The 18,430-nt window shown below is 38.3% G+C and overlaps 1 protein-coding gene across 4 annotated transcripts in view; it reads left to right on the top strand.

Moving 5' to 3' along the window:
- The window catches only part of KCNQ1 (potassium voltage-gated channel subfamily Q member 1), a 333,024-nt gene that overhangs the window by 213,920 nt on the left and 100,674 nt on the right, over positions 1-18,430 (top strand). For all 4 annotated transcript variants that reach the window (XM_063398160.1, XM_063398162.1, XM_063398161.1 and 1 more), the window contains 4 exons: positions 8,781-8,856; positions 15,827-15,921; positions 16,594-16,640; positions 17,453-17,514. In XM_063398160.1, the coding sequence (XP_063254230.1) occupies positions 8,781-8,856; positions 15,827-15,921; positions 16,594-16,640; positions 17,453-17,514 (280 nt within the window). The remainder of the gene's footprint in view (positions 1-8,780; positions 8,857-15,826; positions 15,922-16,593; positions 16,641-17,452; positions 17,515-18,430) is intronic.

Below are 18,430 nucleotides of genomic sequence, written 5' to 3'. Positions count from 1 at the left end.
AAACACTTGGAAAGTGTTAGGACTTCTGAAATAGTGTCATCACTGATTTTGGTAATTATTTAAATATTGCTGTTCACATCAATGGCCTTTTCCTCTCATGTATTTTTCCTGCTGTAATTCCTGTCTCAGCAACAGGAGACCTGCTTCATTTTTTCAGTCACAACCATGCAATGACTTTCACGTGTGTTGAACAGCTGAGATACTCTCTCAACTTCACCTTGGTAGAGTAGTTGAATTTGTGAAGATGTATGTGACTGTAACCTCTTGCCTGTGATTGGTTTTACAAATAAGACATGATGTTTTTACCTCTAATTCACCATTATTGAAAATACACATATCACTGAGATGTGGGAAAAAAGTGAAGGGGGGTTCTGGCTAAAGTCATTGTGTGAGGTTTAAATAACACAATATTGCTTTGACCTTTCATGGATCCCTATGAACTGCCTCAGTAGCTGACCCAATGAAAGCTTATTTCTTTTGTCTCAAAACAAAAGGTTAAATGGGATGGCAGCAGTAGTACCATAAGATGAGTACTAATTAAGATGTGAGATACTGCATATGTTCAATTAACATATGTTATGTCGAGTAGAAGCAAATAATTGAGCATAGAAACAAATAGTTGAGAAATCTCAATGGGTTGCATCATTTTGATGCTTTTACATCTCACATTCAGCATTAGATATTTTTGTGTACAGGTTTTATCTGAGGTGCATTCTGAGCAATGTAATTTTAGCCAAATAGAAAAGTCAAACTCAGCCTTGAGTTTGCAGGGGCCTCGTAGTTCCCTACAATGAGCACAGCAAAAAGCTACTGTGTAGTGTGAGCAACTTCTCGAGCATAATGAAGTAGTGTAACATCACCCAGTTAAATATTCAAACATTATTGTAAATTTATTAGGCAAACAATAGAGAGGCAAATAGCCAGAGGAAATACAGTTATTTCTTCCTAGTGCCTCTGAGTGTAGCCCTGCATTTCCTTATATAATTCAGAGTTATAAATGAAAAGCTCTGCAAAAGAATATTATTTTTAATCTGAAAAGATGGCTTTTAACCAGAGCAGGCAAAATAATAATGCCCATGGCTTCCTGTGTGCACTTAACAAAAACCTGTTGTTTTCTGAATTCAGCTTCTTTAGAAAAGGAGTTTAATGTGTCAGACTGCATCTGTAAGAGTACTGTACGTTATTATTTACTTATCTGTGATCTCGCTGTGTCTCACTACTTTCAAATTGCTTGGCCTTGAAACCGTGTGAAAAAGCAACAGCTTTTTCTAACTTCTAACTCAATAAAATGCAGACTGAAGAGCTGAATAAAGGCTCTCTGTGATTTGATATGGACATCAATATCAACTGGTATTTGATAATGATATCACCAAAGCTGCAAAACAATAATTGATCTGACAAAATGGGAACTGGCTTGTACATTTTTCTTGCTTTCTTTATGTGACTTTTTGGTCTCATCCAAAGATAATTCTGTCTTGCTATTTTTTTCCCATGCTCTTCAAGCAGCTCTTCATGTCCTAGTAACAGGCATAAGTTAAAATAGACTTGTGAAAATACACAGCAAAGACAATTGAGGATGTACAAGAAATCTCTTGCTATTGCCTGATTTCCATACAAACTACCCTTGTAAGGGTGTGTTCTTAGCTACCATCCCTGTGGGCAGACCACAGAGGAAATATGTTGCTACATCTGTTTGCCCCAGCATGCCATTAGTTCTGAAAACCTGCACCTGATCTTCAATCTAGCTGCAGCAATTTCTCTTGGTTCTAGACATAGTTGGACCATTTCCCCCAAGGAAAGTTGAACAAATTTAAGTGTGATGCTCCAAAATCCTATGCTGCTTAGCTATTCTGGATCTTCTTAGGTCTAGTTGGAAAGTATTTCTTGTTTGTTTTTGTTTAAAAGATCAAAATCCCTCCCAGAGGAGATCTTATTTCTTGAACTTGTCTTTCTTTTTATGTCTGTTAAAAATCTGCAAGCCAAATCAAGCTAAGTCAGACTATCTGTAGAGAAAAGAGGATTGCCCTAACTACATGAAAGGATTTCTCAGTTAAACCCCATGACTTTTGAGAAGGGAGACATGAAAGCTGCTGTAGAATAAAATACAAATCCATTAAAAGATGACTGTGGTTTTAAAATTACATATTTTAAATAAAAAAGACCAACAACATATAGTTGGGAAATTACATAGCGGGGGAAGAAGAGTAGAAATGTTAATTCAACTTAAGCTATTTCCCTGTGGGCTAATGTTCACAATTAGTAAATAATCAGATTGTTTACTGGCTGATGGGTTCACCAAAAACCTGAATTTGACATTACTCCTGCAGAGCAATTTTTTAATTTAGAATCACTGATACTCCTATGGAAGTCAGCCTCTGCATTCCCCTAGGTTGGGAAGAGAAATTACAAGATATGCATTTAAGTAAAAAATCTTTTATTTTTGATATTAAACCCTTGAAACATACTGTTCTGTAGAAATTATTCATCAAATGTCTTCATAGAAATAATCCACTATTGTTGAATTGTTCAGTGCTTAGATGAACAAATTCATTTGATGAAACCTTACCTGTTCATAACTAATTTACAAGCAAGAACAGGAGTTCAGCAGATGTAAACCTTTCACAAACAGATTGTTTGCCAGTAATTACTAAAATGCCTGTGAACGCTGAGACCAAAGAAATTTTTAAAATCTAGCTTACCTTCTATTTGTGATTCTTCTTGTTCTATGTGTATCCATTATTTCTGTAGTTCTGTTGCATTTAAACCTGTGAATATGCCAATGGTGAGAACCGGGTGGGGGGATAGATGAATTCCAAATTTGATTTGTCTTGTCACTAGTTTCTAACTTTGTTTACACTGAAAATGTTTGGGAGCACTTAGTAAATTCCAGTACCTGAAGGGAGCCAACAGGAAAGATGCAGAGACTGTTTACAAAGGCAAATAATGACAGAACAAGGGCAAATGGCTGCAGACTAAGAGAGTGGGTTTAAATGAGGTGTCAGGAAGAAATTCTTTTCTGTGAGGGTGATGAGGCACTGGAGCAGGTTGCCCAGAGAAGCTCTGGATGCCATATCCCTGGCAGTGGTCAAGGCCAGGTTGGAAGGAGCTCTGAGCAAGCTGGTCCAGAGGAAGGTGTCCCTGCCCACAGCAAGGAGTTGTAATCTTTAATGTCTCTTCCAACCCAAACCATTCTGTGATTCTGTGCAAACTAAGCCCATTTAATTAAACTTCAGATTTGTAACTGTTTTTCTCTTCAAATGTCATCATACTTTTTTAACACTTCTGGGCAGCTTTTACTAGTTTATCCTTCAGATAATTTCTGCAAATCATTTGTGGGCCAGGCTATGTGTAGAGAACCCCCACTAAACTTATCATAATGATGGCAAACAACAGTTGCTAAACTAGCAACAAACAAAAGGAGAAACTGGGTATTCAACAATATTGGAAATAATCAGTGATTCTGATTTTATCCCTGGGTATGGTGATCAAGTATTTCCTGTTTCAGAATACACAGCAACCTAATCTCTTCCGATTTTTGGCATCTAAAATGTAGCTCAGTGCAGAGGGATTCCCATCAACTGGGAATAGGCAGGGAATGACCGAATAAGCTTGAGCCACAGCAAATTCTATGCCTAAAGTGCCTGGAGGACCTAGGATGGAAGATTTCATTAGACTTAAATGCACTAATGAAATGGCTTAATGTAGTTACTCTGAATCTCATCCACCAGATTCTGTGACAAGGAATGTTTTTCAGTGCCTGAATGGAAAAAAAGACTTCAGTTCACATGTACAACATACGAATAAAAACTGATGCATCAAAGATAAAGCTCAAATCTAAACAATGGTTACTGCCAAAAGCTTCAAGCCAACCAACTTCAGTATTCTTTCTTAATACTTACCCTGTCCCAAGTCAGAAATTTAAGATGACTGCAGAGAATTTAAATAGGTTTTAAAAACTGAGCCTGGCTTCAAATTAGTGTTAGGTTTACCAAGAAATGAGCATTTTGTAAAAGATATTATAAATCTGTGGCTCTCTCCAACTGAGTTTTCATTCGTGTTAAACTCATTCTGAATAGACAGCACTGACCTTTCAGCTCCGATAACATCAGCGTCCATGTACATTGAGAGGTCTGTGCCAGACATTACAGTCCTGATAATGAAATGTTCTGCACATGAACAAAAAGGCAAGTGTTATAAATAGGAAATTAGCACCACCTTTCCTTTGCCCAGTTGCTTTAATATTTCTGTTAACACTAAACCAATATGTAGAACACCTTCCTGAGATGAAAAGAGAAACAAACTTCTAATGGAATTACTAAGGCTTTGATGTAAAATTTATCAGCTTTGTAAGGACAATAAATTTTTCTGATTAATAATTCCTTTTCCTTTCTGATTCTTTAGCAGAATAACTTTACTTCAGAATGGGGATTAATCTTGTAAAGCTTAATTTTAAAAAAAAGGTTTTATTTTTCTTGAATCATAGAGCACCTGAATCATACACCTGCTTAGTTCCTTTTTCATAAAGCTGCACCGTTTTTGCAACTATAAAGTTTTAGCCTTTGTCCCAGAGCATTCTTCTGGAGTGGCCCTGCATGTCCCCTGGCAGGAAGAAGGTAGGTGGGTGCTGACTGAACAGTGACATTCACTGTGGCTGTCAGTGAGTGTGGGACTGGGGAATGAGCCACAGCTTTGGAAACCTATTGAGGTTTTGGCTGATTGTGTTGGAGAAAATGAACAATATGTAGTCAAATGTATGAAAGTCTGAATTGTAACAGTTCATTTAATAATGTATAACAATTTTCCAACCAAATGGGAATGTTGGTTGAATTACATAAAGTACTTCATCATGCTTGGTTTGCAGTTTAAGTGAAATTCCAATTCAGATTTCTGATGGACTGATGAAGAGATCAGGTTTCTCCCAAGTGACTGGTTGTAGTCACTTGGACTACATATTAAAAACTAAAGGAGGCAAGAAAAACTAAGGCTTTCTAGTCATTTAATTCTGCCAGGCCTTCTTCTTTTATGTGGGTGCCCAATCCATTGTATTTTGTTGCCAGGTTTGTCTGTCCTCATTTCTTATGCTTTGAATAGCGTCTGCATCCACAACAGGTTGTTTTTCGGTTCATGTATAAAGCAGACCTAGTTTATACCTGCAAATAATTTAGGTTTGTATAAATCTGTTGGTCCTATTACAACTAGGATGGTCTTCTGTTGTGAAAACGTTACATCCTTCTTCATCCTTCTGGATTCCTAAGGGTTATAAGAATGTTGTAGATTCCTTAGTGGCTTCAGGACCTAATTCTGTGAGTTTAAGTCCATGAGAAGTGTTACATAGCATGTGCTGCATTCAAGGTGATCTTGATGTCCTGTTCATATTGAGAAAGAAAATTACTGGTAGCCAGTGAAAGCTATTGGCAGTTTTTCTTCAGAAGGCTGCAGGCTGAGAAGTTGTCCAGTAACAGAAATAATAACCTTTAGCTTGATTTTAAAGGCATTCTGCATGTATTACTTTTTAAGGTAACGTGCCACTGGTTGTTAGGATCAAACGATGTTTGGCAAGTTCCTTCAGCTGTGAGTTATGATATTAATGGGTATGGTGACAATGGGGCTCAAAGCCTGATGAATGCTCAGGAGAGGAAAATAGCTTTGATGCCAAAAGGGCAAAAGGCCTGCTGACCCTGTTGCTAATGCACTTATCCAACAAGTCCCAAGCTTTGCCCCAAAGTCAGGCAAAACTAAACATCTGAAAATGAGGGATTGCAATTGCGGGAGAGCTTAGCTCACACAGCTACACAGCTGCAGAAGGGTTCTCTGGAGTACCCCAGCAGTCCCTGAAAACCCCTTTGCTGCCATCAGAGACTCACTGTGCAGAGCAGTGCCTCTCCAAAGGGTGTCTCCCCCGGGCTGTGAGGGTGGACACACCGGGAGGGTGAGGTGCTGTGCTCTGGCAGCACACTCAGGTGAGGTCATTTCCAGCCACACTCCTTATAAAAAAATAAAGTATTCACAGAAGTGAGGGCAGTAATGCACTGAGTACCTATCTCACATCTAAGCGTGCTCTGTGTGCCCAGAGGCTGCAGACAGCCCCTCTGTAACCAAAATTCAGAGATGTCACAAGTGGCTGAACAAACAAATATCACCAGTTAATGGTTAAGCTCTCAATTTACTAAAGCGTTTGTTACCAGTTTGCCAAAGAGATCAAACAACCATGAATCATAACCTTGGCTACTAATTAAATCCTTTATTCCCTTCTCTCATCGCAGAAGCATTTAATCTTGGGGAATCAGGACAGCCTGTTGTGCAGAATTCCATTTTACAGCATAAGCAGAAACAAGCTTACTGTAAGGCTTCCTACTGGAGCTGGAAATGGGAAGGATTAAAATGAGAATATTAACTTTCCCTCCTGGCATGGGTAGTTCATGTCAGCACTGAAAAATGATTGATGGTGAATAGCTGCGTTGGAAAATCATTTTGGTCGTGTAGCTTTGTTATTTCACTGAATGGCCAATACCTTCTTTATTATCCTCCTGCCTTGCTTATAGATGGGACTTGTCCTCTACATAGAGAATGAGGGATTTGGTGTGCTCTACTGGTGACTGGCTGTCCCAAAGAAAAATGTTTTACTCAGAAATAATGGACTGTGAAGAACACCCCAGAGGAAATGAGGCATAAACCAAAACACTACAAGCAGTTTTATGGCAATTCAAATATATTTCGATTTGTCAAAAGATGTTTTTGTGTGCTTTTATGTATAGGATGTATAACTGCGTGATATTATACCTTTGATATTTACTAGAAAATTAAACAGTGTTTACCTTTTTGGCTCCCATCTCTGTGAAGCAGAACTTAAAAGCCCAAACACTTTATTTGCTTGGGTTTGGAGGAGGTCATCCAAGTCCTTAGCAGCCGAATGATGCAGCACAGGCTGACAGAACAGGGGTACCCTGAACTAGCATTAATCTAACTCTGTCCACTGGGAACTGATCCAAACACACAGCCATTCCAGTCAGGAGTGGCAAATTTCCATTTCTGTAACTCGAACCGTGATGTTGCAGTCAGATCTGTGGGAGCAGAGGCTTGGAGACAGTGTCTCTAAGACACCTCAGGAAGGTGTTAAGAGGGAAAAAGCTTCCTGTGCAGATACAGCTGCAGGTTTGGTGCATAATTATTGAGGTACAGATGATTTATATAAATACACTTGGAGGTGACCATCTGTAGACCTGTGGTGAAAAGATGTGTGTTATTAGCTTGAAAAGCAATGCATTTTATGCTATTTCTGAAGAAAATAATCTTTTCTGTCTTGCTAAATCTGAACAATTTCTGTAACAGAAAGAGCCCACCTGAGAGGCAATAGCTAAAAGTAGGAAATTACAGCTTTTTTTTTTTTGTTCTGCTTTGGCTTTGCAAAATGCTGTTTTCCAACTAAAAAGTGTGAGTGTTCAGAAGGGGGAACACCCCAGCTACACTTCAGAGGACAGACATCCACCACTTGCACATGCAGAACTTTTATTTGCTGAGGGAGATCTATCTTGAGGAAACACCTGAATACTCACTAGAATTCTGGGTTATATTTAGCTGAAGAGGCTTGGGTGATACCATGCTGTAACATACTAAAGACCCACATTTGCACAAACTTTTATAGAACTTAAGTATGACTTCTCCATCCCTTAGTGAGTATGAGTGCTGTCATGTTCAGTATGTGCAGAAAGCACTGCAAGGTGACATCTCAATAAGCCGGTCTATCTCTATTACTAATAATAGGTTTATAAAGATAAAGCATATAGAAAATCTAACTGCTTTTACAGCTGCTCCCCAAAGCCATCACTAGAAGTCTGGGATGAGAGTTAGAAACACTAGATGTTCCTGAAGTTTAAAAGGAAATAAAGATGGTGCTGTAATGTCATTCAAGTGCATCTTGGTGAGAGTAATAGAATGAGCAATCTGAACAATTGGCTTAATGTCTGATACTGTATTTTAATGTTAAGAAGGAAAATGCATCTTTTTTGTAAGCTTTGAAAATTTTGAAATAACTGTTGGTTTTAAGGCACTGTTTGAAAAATAATGTCAGATTCTATGAAAAACTGTCATTTAAAAGCTCAGTGAGCAAATTATTTTCTTTTTTATTGTGTTGTCAGATCATATGCATATGCACAAAGAGGGGCATATATTTTTTAAAGACCTGTCAGATTATTTTGTCATTATATTAAGTTACTGTTCAGTTTGGGGATAAATATGTATGTAGATGTTACATCCAGCAAGATTATTTGGATTGTTCAACAAATCAAAAATTTTTCAGGTGTTTTTATTTAGATAATTCTTTGGGAAAAAAAATCAAGTGAAAAAATATCAAGAATGTTGTAGAGAAATTGTGAGGTGAACACCTCAAAAAACCAAAAAAATCCTAAAAACTGGAGTGACTGTATAAAAGTTATTCATGACTGGATATGATAGAACTTGAGAGTTTAGGGATCTTTTGTGGAAATGAAACTGGGAGGGATGTGTGGAGGTTTGCTTAGACACAGAAGGAGGTTATGTGGACACCTCATTTAGCTGTGAAATGGGTGCAAACCTAGCATGGGTCAGATAAATCCCAGGATTTTCAGAGCCTTCTTGAAAGGTGAGGAAGGTCAGCAGAATGGTGTGTTGTGCTGCCAGGCTGGATCACAGCTCCTTACACTGCACGTGGATGTGTTGGTGAAGGACTTTCTGCAGCCTGCTGCAGTTGCTGTGTGGATGGAGAAGCTCCTTCCTCCCCTCACCCTCCTCTTTTTTCCCCCCAGGCTGCGGGAACACCACCGCGCTGCCATCAAGGTGATTCGGAGGATGCAGTATTTTGTGGCAAAAAAAAAGTTTCAGGTGAGTTGTGAATAGAGAGCTCCTTTTCTAAATAAACCCTTTTATTCTCCTAATTCATTGTCTCTTTTAGAAACTTAAGAGAGACTAACACAATTCATTTCAGTAATGGTGATCTACACCCACTATTGTCTCCCTCCTTCAATAGGGTGGTTGTTTCGGAGCAGGTTAGTCAACTATGGATGCACTGGAAACAGGCTAAACTCCTGAAATGCAGTCTGAATTAAAATGTTATTTTCTGCTAATGGACTTGACCCTTAGCCCTCTGTTATCGCTGTCTCTTTCTGGCAGTGCAAACATTCTCGTATGTCTCCATTAATTCTGAGCTGTGTGCTGCTTTCATGCCGAGTCAGTAGGATTAGAGATTAAAATACTACCTCAGCCTTGTTTCTGTCCCTTACTCAATGATAATGAAGTCCTGATAAGAAACCAAGGTGGAAATTTGTTAGTGTATTGGAAGGTTTCTCATTTCTTCTCCTTTCTCCCCTCTGCATTGCAGGAGACCTCCTTCCCAGTTAGTGAGATACTGATTCTCTTTCCTCCTCTGGCCCTCACTTACACATTTCCTGTGTGCAACTCCACTTGCTGTGGTCTTGTGATGCTATAAGCATTTAACAGTAGCTAATTAACCTTGTTTCCTGGTCTGAATAAAAAAATCTGACTGCAAACTTTCTAAAAATCAATTTCATTAATACAGTAAAAACACATGTCAACAGCCTCCAGTTTGATTTAAACCAGGTGAATATATATATAGGTAATAAATATATTACCTTACTTAATATTATTATTAAGGGATAATCTCCAGAGAACAGGCTTCACAACTGAAAATGCAAAGGATAAGAGGAGCTTAGCTGCCTGCATCCATTTTCATACATGACCTAGCTACTGCTGCTTCCAATAAACTAGAAAGCTATCCCACCTATAATCTAGACCCTCCAAAAAGAGTGTGTCTTTTCTCCTTCAGATTTGAAGGCTAAAAGATTTAAGAGCAAAAATATGTTGATGATGATGATTATGACGACGATGGTGACTAACAGTCCAGAATATCTGTAAGGCAAAGTTTGCTGCTACTACAAACCCACAATTCTGTTTCCTTATAAATTCAGAAGCACTGCTTGGATTCTTTAGCAAATTTCTACTATGAACATTTCCCTTTTTACTAAAATTCTTGAGCTAATTTATGGCTAAGGTTGCCTGAGCTTGTCAGAAAATTGCTTTAGTTGTGTATAATGTATTCAGATCGTCACCATTATGGCTGAAATGTCCCGTGTCCAGAGTTAAGAGAGTGCTTTCAAAAAGGTTCTGCCAGCACATTTCACCTTTTATTATCATGATTAGACTAAAATGAAGAAAGGCACAGTGTCTCAACTACTTGAAGGTAATATTTATAGTCATTCTGTTGAGAAGTTTCTTAGCACTTGCTGGTCAGCACTTGAAACTTGGCAAGGGATGTGACCCATTCCAGTGATGTGTCCGGTGCTGCTGTGTGAATAATTGCCTAAATTTGGTCAGTTCCATTAAAATCTAATTTATTTTAATTCTAAAACTTGATTGTGATCCTTTGCTCTGTGGTAATTACTGAATCATTGCTCTCATAAATTTAGATCATAAAATATTTTGGTATTAACTAAACTGCTTAGTAACAAGAAATGCACACGCTGTAGATCTACCTCCCAAGTGGTATTTGTCAGAAACAGATTTTGAAAATGCCTGAACACTGTGTGCAACATTATCCACCTGGCAAATAAACGAAACTCCCCTGCGGCAGATGATTTGATAGAAGCTGAAAAAGCATTTGAGTGAATAGAATGGGACTATTCAGTTCATGTTTGAAACTTGTTTGTGCTCAGTATCTCGGTTGCTAATCTGGCTTCTCAGTTGTACTTTCACATCTGCAAAAGGCCCAGTCCTGGCCATCTACAAAGTCCCTTGATGGGGTTGTCTCTCATCTCTCTTTAGCTGTCTTCTTTCTTCCTGAATGATCAATATTAGCTGCTGCTAAGGAACTAAAACTGTCATTTGGCTGAAGTGGGATCTTGGGTCTCTGCTCCTGTGTAAAGCTGAGATGCTGCTGTTTCTTCAGAAGCAGAATCTCCAATAGCAAAGTAGCGGAATATCTGATACTTCTCCATCATTTCTGAATATAAAGTTAAGATCAAGCTTAAAAATTTGCAGAGCGCCAAGGGTACAGTTTTCCAAGGCACCCAATTAGTGCACAAAGTCACCTTGAAATTCAAGCCACAAGGTGCTTTTGAAAATCTCTCCTAATTAAGCAATAACCACTGTCATTATTCTTTCATCAGAAGTATGTTGTAAAGCTGTTCTATGCACATAAAATAATCATCAGGAATTAAATTGTTTTAACATGTGCCAAGTAATGACTGTATTGTTCCTAATAAGCTCATGTAATGTCTGAGAATAAGGTAAAGCAGAAGATGCATCTTAAAAATGTACCTTTTAGCATTTAAGAGGTCTGTACTGCTGGTTTTCAGTAGGTGTTTTCTTTCTAAGCTTCACGTTTATGTAAAATATATGTTCCAAAAAAAAGAAAATTCAGGTATTTTCTTCCTGTAACTGTTGAAAAAACCCACAACAAACCCACAATTGCCCACAGATGCAATTTCATCTGAAGTCCACTTGGCTATTCATGTGTAAAATTAGCTGCAACCCTAAGGAAGGCCCTCACTTTAAAGGAATATTTTTTAGAGATGCCTCTAAACCTTTCGAGTAGGGCAGCATAGGAACAAGGAGAGGAAGAGGAAAATTTTGCAAAATAGGTCCCAGCATGAACCCAGCATGGTTCTTAAATTATACCAACTGTTTGCAGGACACACCTGTAGTCCTAAATTTGACTAGATATATTCTTTGAAGGGCTCAGTTAATAACAGGGGGATGATGGCATCAGAAGGACAAAAGCCAGTTAGAAAGCAAAGCCTTCCTGTTTAAAACTAACTAACCAAATAAAACAAATAAAGAAAATGTAAACAGGGAGACAAAGATTTTCAAAGGACATGAAAAGCAAGTCTTTGTGAAGTATCATTTCCTCTTTAAAAAGGAGAGAAATTTAGGCTGTATTTTTAAGTCTAGATTTAAATATAGTCCTTATCAGGATGCCCATGTATAACCCATGAACCCAACATAATATTATAAAGAATTAATACCTTTTTTATGGATGTGTTTATGTTCTCGTAAAGCCTGTAGGACTGTTTCAAATTCTATACAACGATCACATTCAACACAAGTCCTGTGCATCAGTGAAGGTGAACGACTTCTGGTTAAGGAAGGATTTTGTAGATTATAAGGAAAGCAGACTTAGAAATGAATGCTTTTCTAGGCTTTGTTCACCCTACCTACTAAAAATGAATTTTATGTGTTAGTTGTGAAGCAGATGTTTTTGACACAATCTAATATTACAACTGAGTTTCAGGGGAAAAAAATCGCCATACTCAGTTATTCCATTAGCTTGATTTATGAGTAAATAACCTTTGTTTTCCCATTATGAAAGTTTCCAGGAGTCTTAAAACTCATGTACATTCATACAACTGTAATATCCATCGCAGATACACAGACCAGGAATTTGTTCTGATTTCGCATTTTCATTTTGAAAACTTTTTACATTTCCTTTCCATGTAAATTCTTCCAATTGAGTAAATTAATTTCCTTCTAAAATAGCTTTTTAATCTGTGGTACAATTTTTTTACCATGGCAAATATTCTATACATAGCATAAATTAAAAATACAGGTTGCAGTTCTACCGATGACATAACTGTTGCCTGATTTGTTACAATTTCCCTGGAAAATCTTACATTTACAGTCTTGTAGTTTATCATATTACGTGATTCATGTGAATTTTGTGTGTAATCTTTTCTAATCTCCATACTGGGCTGTACTAAACCATGTATTTCAGTGTCCTGTGCTTCACAGGGTGTCCTGCCCATTTTATTTGCTATTACCTGGTTGCTTTTCCCAGAAATTCCCTTTTCCTGGATTCCCCTTTCCCAGGTCTGCTTCCCTGCCCATGCAGTTACTAGGGAACAACAACAGCCACAGCCAGTGGTGCGCATTTAATATTTGGCATTGAGGTTTGTGCCTTTTAAAACTTTGATTTATGATGGGGGAAATTCTAATGTATTTAAGAAGAGTTTTGCCATGAGTTTTGCTTAGTTAGCAGAGGACCAAAAGTAAGGAAGAGAAGCAGTTAAGGAAAATGTGGGCCTGGCTTCTACTTCTGTCTATTCCATACTAATTTGTTGCTTGCTGCAGGTTTTTATATGGTCAACATCAGGAGTATTTTCTCACAGAAGATCAGCTTTTAATATGAAGCATTTACAGAAAAATCAGTACTGACTTAAATACCCAGTCAGACTCAGAAGTTTAGCCTCATTCATAAAATATATTTACTCCAGGTTTTCAATTCTTGTTTCAAAGAGAGAGAAACAGCCCCGTAAATGTAAAAGAGGCAGGGAAATACTTACACTACTGTCAGACTCCTGTGTCATACTATGAGGATGGCAGGAGAAAGCTCTGCATCTTTATTCTTAGTGAACACCTTTTCTAAACCTGCAGTTTTCAAACTCACAGATTTCTCTTTTGCTTATTTATACTACCAGAAGAATCCAAGAATTCTTTTTCTCTTTTTAATATTATCATGTTTACAGTACTAGTCCATGAAAAGATTTACAGGCTTATGCTGTCGCAGCATCATATTTCTGTCTTTGTGGATGTTAGTTATGATTTAGGTGTGTGTAAGGTGTTGGGATGCTCAGGAATTCTTCTGTGCTCCCTGGTTAGATTGAAGCCATTCCCAGTCCTGCTTAGCCTTCCACTAGAGAGTATCTTACATTCACCCAAGGCTTGCAGTTGATTTGGGGAATCTGTGAGACTGAAATACAGTTTGTTTGATGAGGTGATGTTATTAAAGAAATCATTACTGAAATGGGGGAGCTACTTCCCAGGCAGGTGCAGGAGACTGCATGAAGGCACCACAGTCTCCACAGCCTGTTTTTTGTATGGTATCCCAGTTTCCTTTGGCTTAGAAAAAAATGCTATCTATGGCATGGAATTGAGGAAATCTTGAAGTTTGGGAAATAAGATAAAGCAGTGCAGAGACATCTGCTTTTGAAGTACAGGTGACAAAATACTTCTGAGACTTCAAAAGGGATCCAAATTCTGGTATCTTAGAAGCTACCACTGGAAACTTTTCCTTGTTCTCAAAAGATGCAAGAAAGGAGAAGTTGTAACTCAGTGTTACCAAGGTTTTTACAAGACCTTGAAAATTATCTGCGGAGTTTCTATAAACAGCATAACAAATGAGTCAGAAATCATGGATTAGTTTGGGTTGGGAGGGACCTTTAAAGGTCATCTAGTGCAAACTCCCTGCCATGAGCAAGGACATCTTCACCCAATTAGGTTGCTCAGTGCCCCTCCCAACCTGACCTTGAGTGTTTCCAGTGACAGGGCATCCACAATTCCTCTGGGCAACCCATTTAAGTGTCTCACCACCCTCACACTAAATAATTTCTTCCTAATAATATTCCTAAATAATATTCTTCCTGCCCTCTTTCAGCTTGAAGCCTTTTCCTCCTTGTCCTATCACTACATGCCCTTGTAAAAATCTGTCCCCATCTTTTTTAAAAGCCCCTTCAAATACTGAAAGGCTCCAATGAAGTGTCCCTGGAGCCTTCTCTTCTCTTCTCTTCTCTTCTCTTCTCTTCTCTTCTCTTCTCTTCTCTTCTCTTCTCTTCTCTTCTCTTCTCTTCTCTTCTCTTCTCTTCTCTTCTCTTCTCTTCTCTTCTCTTCTCTTCTCTTCTCTTCTCTTCTCTTCTCTTCGAATCTCTTCGAATCTCTTCGAATCTCTTCGAATCTCTTCTCTTCGAATCTCTTCTCTTCGAATCTCTTCTCTTCGAATCTCTTCTCTTCGAATCTCTTCGAATCTCTTCTCTTCGAATCTCTTCTCTTCGAATCTCTTCTCTTCTCTTCGAATCTCTTCTCTTCTCTTCGAATCTCTTCTCTTCGAATCTCTTCGAATCTCTTCGAATCTCTTCTCTTCGAATCTCTTCGAATCTCTTCGAATCTCCTCGAATCTCCTCTCCGTTGAACAATACAGCTCTCTCACCCCATCTACAGCAGAGGTGCTCCAGCCCTCTGATTATCTTTGTGGCCTCCTTTGGACTTGTTATAACAGGTCCATGTCTTTCCTGTGCTGGGAACACCAGTTCTGGCACTGATTGGACTCTAGATTCAAGATGTAGGATTAAGATACCTTTAATTTGTTGCTACCTTTCAGCATGTTTGTTCACTTGCTTTCTGGTTAGTCTTAAGTGTCTTACAGGTTGATACTATTACCTTTATCTTGACACTATTGCCTCTATACTACACAAAAGCTGTTTTATTCATAATAGCTCAGATGAAGTTTTTCACATGTGTGAGGTGCAAATTAGACATGGGGCATTTCTTGCACCAGTGTTTCCCAGCAGTTTTAAAAGCTCAGCCAGCCTTTCTGGAGGAGGAAGTCAGTCATGCACCTTCCTCTAGGACTGTGTTTTAACTTCCCACGGTAAGACCTGAACAGTGAGCCTCAGCTGCTAACCGAGAACAGGGATTTGTGCATGTGCAAGACCTCTTTATTTTTCAGTGGCTGAGGAGTATGAACCTTATTTCCAGAAGGAACTAGAGTGTGCACAGACTTCTGAACAAAGTGCCAGATAAACTTTTGGCTCCAAGTTCTTTTGAGCTCCAGTTCAGTGGATTATCTCTTGAAAGGCATACAGACCTGCAGTAACAAAAAGGTGGATGAAATGAGAACTGTCAGAATTATTCCACCAAAAATGTGTGATCATGGCAACAATCAAAATAACTCATGTGTTTACACAGTGCTAGAAGAACTTACTGTTTACTCTTCAAAAGCATCTACATTGGTACAGACCATTCCTCCATCCTAGTGACTGAAGGTTTTTTGTCTCTTATTTTACAGCAAGCCAGAAAGCCCTATGATGTCCGAGATGTCATTGAGCAGTATTCACAGGGCCACCTCAACCTGATGGTGAGAATCAAGGAGCTGCAGAGGAGGTACGTCAGTGAAGCCCAGTCTTGGTACCCCTGAAAGCAGCAGAAGGATGTTTGTAAATTAGGCAGTGATGGGGGCCCACGGGTGAAAAACTGCCAGGGTTAAAGGTGCCATAGTGGCAGGACTGTGCAAAATTAGGGAATGTAAAATGGCATTTGCATAAAATTTTCTTTTCACACACAGAGGAGAAGGCAAAAAGCTTAAAAATCTGATGATTGGGACTTGGATGTATTACCTCAGTCCCTGCTAGTCCTGTGACTATAGACTGCAGTCCCATTATCATAGGGGCTGTTTTACACCTGGAGAGTGCAATACTGTTACCTGCTCTGGTAGAATTGCATGTAAGAGCCTACTAAGAGATGACAGATGCAACAAGAAAGCTGCAGAAGAACAAGGAAAAGACAATGCTGAGCACATGGAAAAGTAATGGCCATGGTAAAACTTTACTGTGGTTAAAAAAGCAGAGAAATCTAAGTCAAATCCCATTTTACTACTATATTTTTCATTTCAAGCTACTTTAGTATGCTAAGCAACTGCTTCACTCACAGGACAAACCAGAATTATTTGAACTTCACTTTGCTTGTTTGTGAAAAGGTCTCCCTGCTCCAGCTAGAGAGAGTGAAGGTGCTGGTTCAGTCTGATAAAGAACAAAAATATTTCTTTTTGTTATATAGGTTGGACCAGTCCATAGGAAAGCCATCTCTTTTTATCTCCGTCTCAGGTAAGTCAATAGAAAGGATGTATCTAAAATTAATCTGATGAACATATAATTAATGGAAAATACTTGCTAAAATACTTTTCATTTTATTGCCAAATTTTTAAGCTGTGCCAACTGGTTGTGCTCTAAAGATTAAGTATTGGCAATAATATTTAGTCATCAACACTTTTAAATTAGGGTTGTTTTTATTTAGATTCTTAAAGCACCTACTTTCACTGAACTTTTCAAAATGTTGGCTCTAGTCTTTTAGAGACTCACAATATAGTCAATAAATTGGTGTGCTAAGATTACAGAGTTCCTGTGAAATTTGTAATATTCACATAGATCTTTGATAGCTTTGAAAAGACACTGGAAAAGGAGCACAAATGACTACGTTTGTTTGAGACAAATCTGGGTAATGAAAACTTTCTGTTTATGTCATTTGAAAACTCATCTTTCTATACTGTTTGTAGTGGGAGAAAAAAGATTAAATATTACCAAATGTGTTAAGTTGCCTGTAGAGTCCTTTGCGAAGTGGCAGTTTGCTTTTAAGTGGCAATTAAAACATTAACTCAATTTGGAGCATTTTTGCTGTCCGTGGTTAAAGCATAAGACTAAGATTAAAAATGCCTTAAACTCAGGGCTATTAAAAGCCCTGGCGTGGGTCAATGCTATAAAAAGAAACAGAAAACTACTTTTAAGAAATGGATCTATCAGCCTGGTAAGGGTGTTCAGTTACACAGTGTTGGTGGGCTAGTTAAACACACCCTGTTGTGGTTTGCTGCTATTTTGTTATACCACCATATATTAATTTGAATATGTTTCTTGTTCCACAGAGAAAAGCAAAGATCGAGGAAATAACACGATTGGTGCCAGGCTGAACAGAGTGGAGGACAAGGTAAGCCTCAGTGGAACTGGCACTGAATGAGGACGTGGTTTGTGATCGAACAGTGCTTGTTTCATAGGATGTGAAGGAAAATTCAACTTAAAATAGAGTTGAATGCCTGGCTTTTCCAGGGGATGGAGTCTAATTTTTTTGTCACAGATTGCATTTTTGGTTCTCGTCATTTTAACAGAATACAAAAAAAACCCCAGAATTTAATTGATTTCAGTCTCTTTTGGGACTCACTTGGGTTTTTTATTTTTAATTGCATATATTACATATGTCTCAATGCTTTACTTCCTTCCTCCACAACAGATAAAAGGCTCTGTTCCTTTAATAACTCAGTATATTATGGTCCCTAAGATTTGCCTTTGATCTTTGCTCTGTTGTTTACATAAGTCCACCTACAATTCCTCAGAGAGGGAAATAGCAAACCTTGTTCCGTCCTGGTTTTCATTCCTTATGATAAGTGGAGTTTTTCCTTCCAAGTGACGTGGATCCAAAAAAATCAGACTTGTTCTATAATCACAAATTAACCGTTAAGTGCTTTGTTTAAGCCTTTATTTCAATGCCGGCTGTGCTTGAGAAAATAGACGACAGATAGAGGTTGTGTCATTGTTAAAAAATATAGGTTTGCCTATGCTGGTATTTAGGAAAGAAAGGAAGAGTTAAGAAGAATAGTTTGAATCTTTTAGTGATCTCTTGGAGTGATTTGGTGAGGGAGTGAAAGCATTTCTTTACTTTGGAGTTATTTCACTCATGTATCTGACCTGTTCATTAGTTATTAAGACTAAAGCTTTTTCCTGAGGAGAAGAGCTATGTGGTAACCTCATGAAGGTTTTATTCTGAGGAAATATCGAGCAAATTTTCTGCAAAATAAAGGAGGTGTGAACAGTACATCCCAAGGACTACAAACTAGCGCCTTGATCTG

Source organism: Prinia subflava, chromosome 5 (assembly GCF_021018805.1).
Source record: "Prinia subflava isolate CZ2003 ecotype Zambia chromosome 5, Cam_Psub_1.2, whole genome shotgun sequence".
Classification (NCBI taxonomy): Eukaryota; Metazoa; Chordata; class Aves; order Passeriformes; family Cisticolidae; genus Prinia; species Prinia subflava.
Note: the sequence above shows the minus strand (reverse complement) of the source record. Positions and strands in the feature narration are given on the sequence as shown.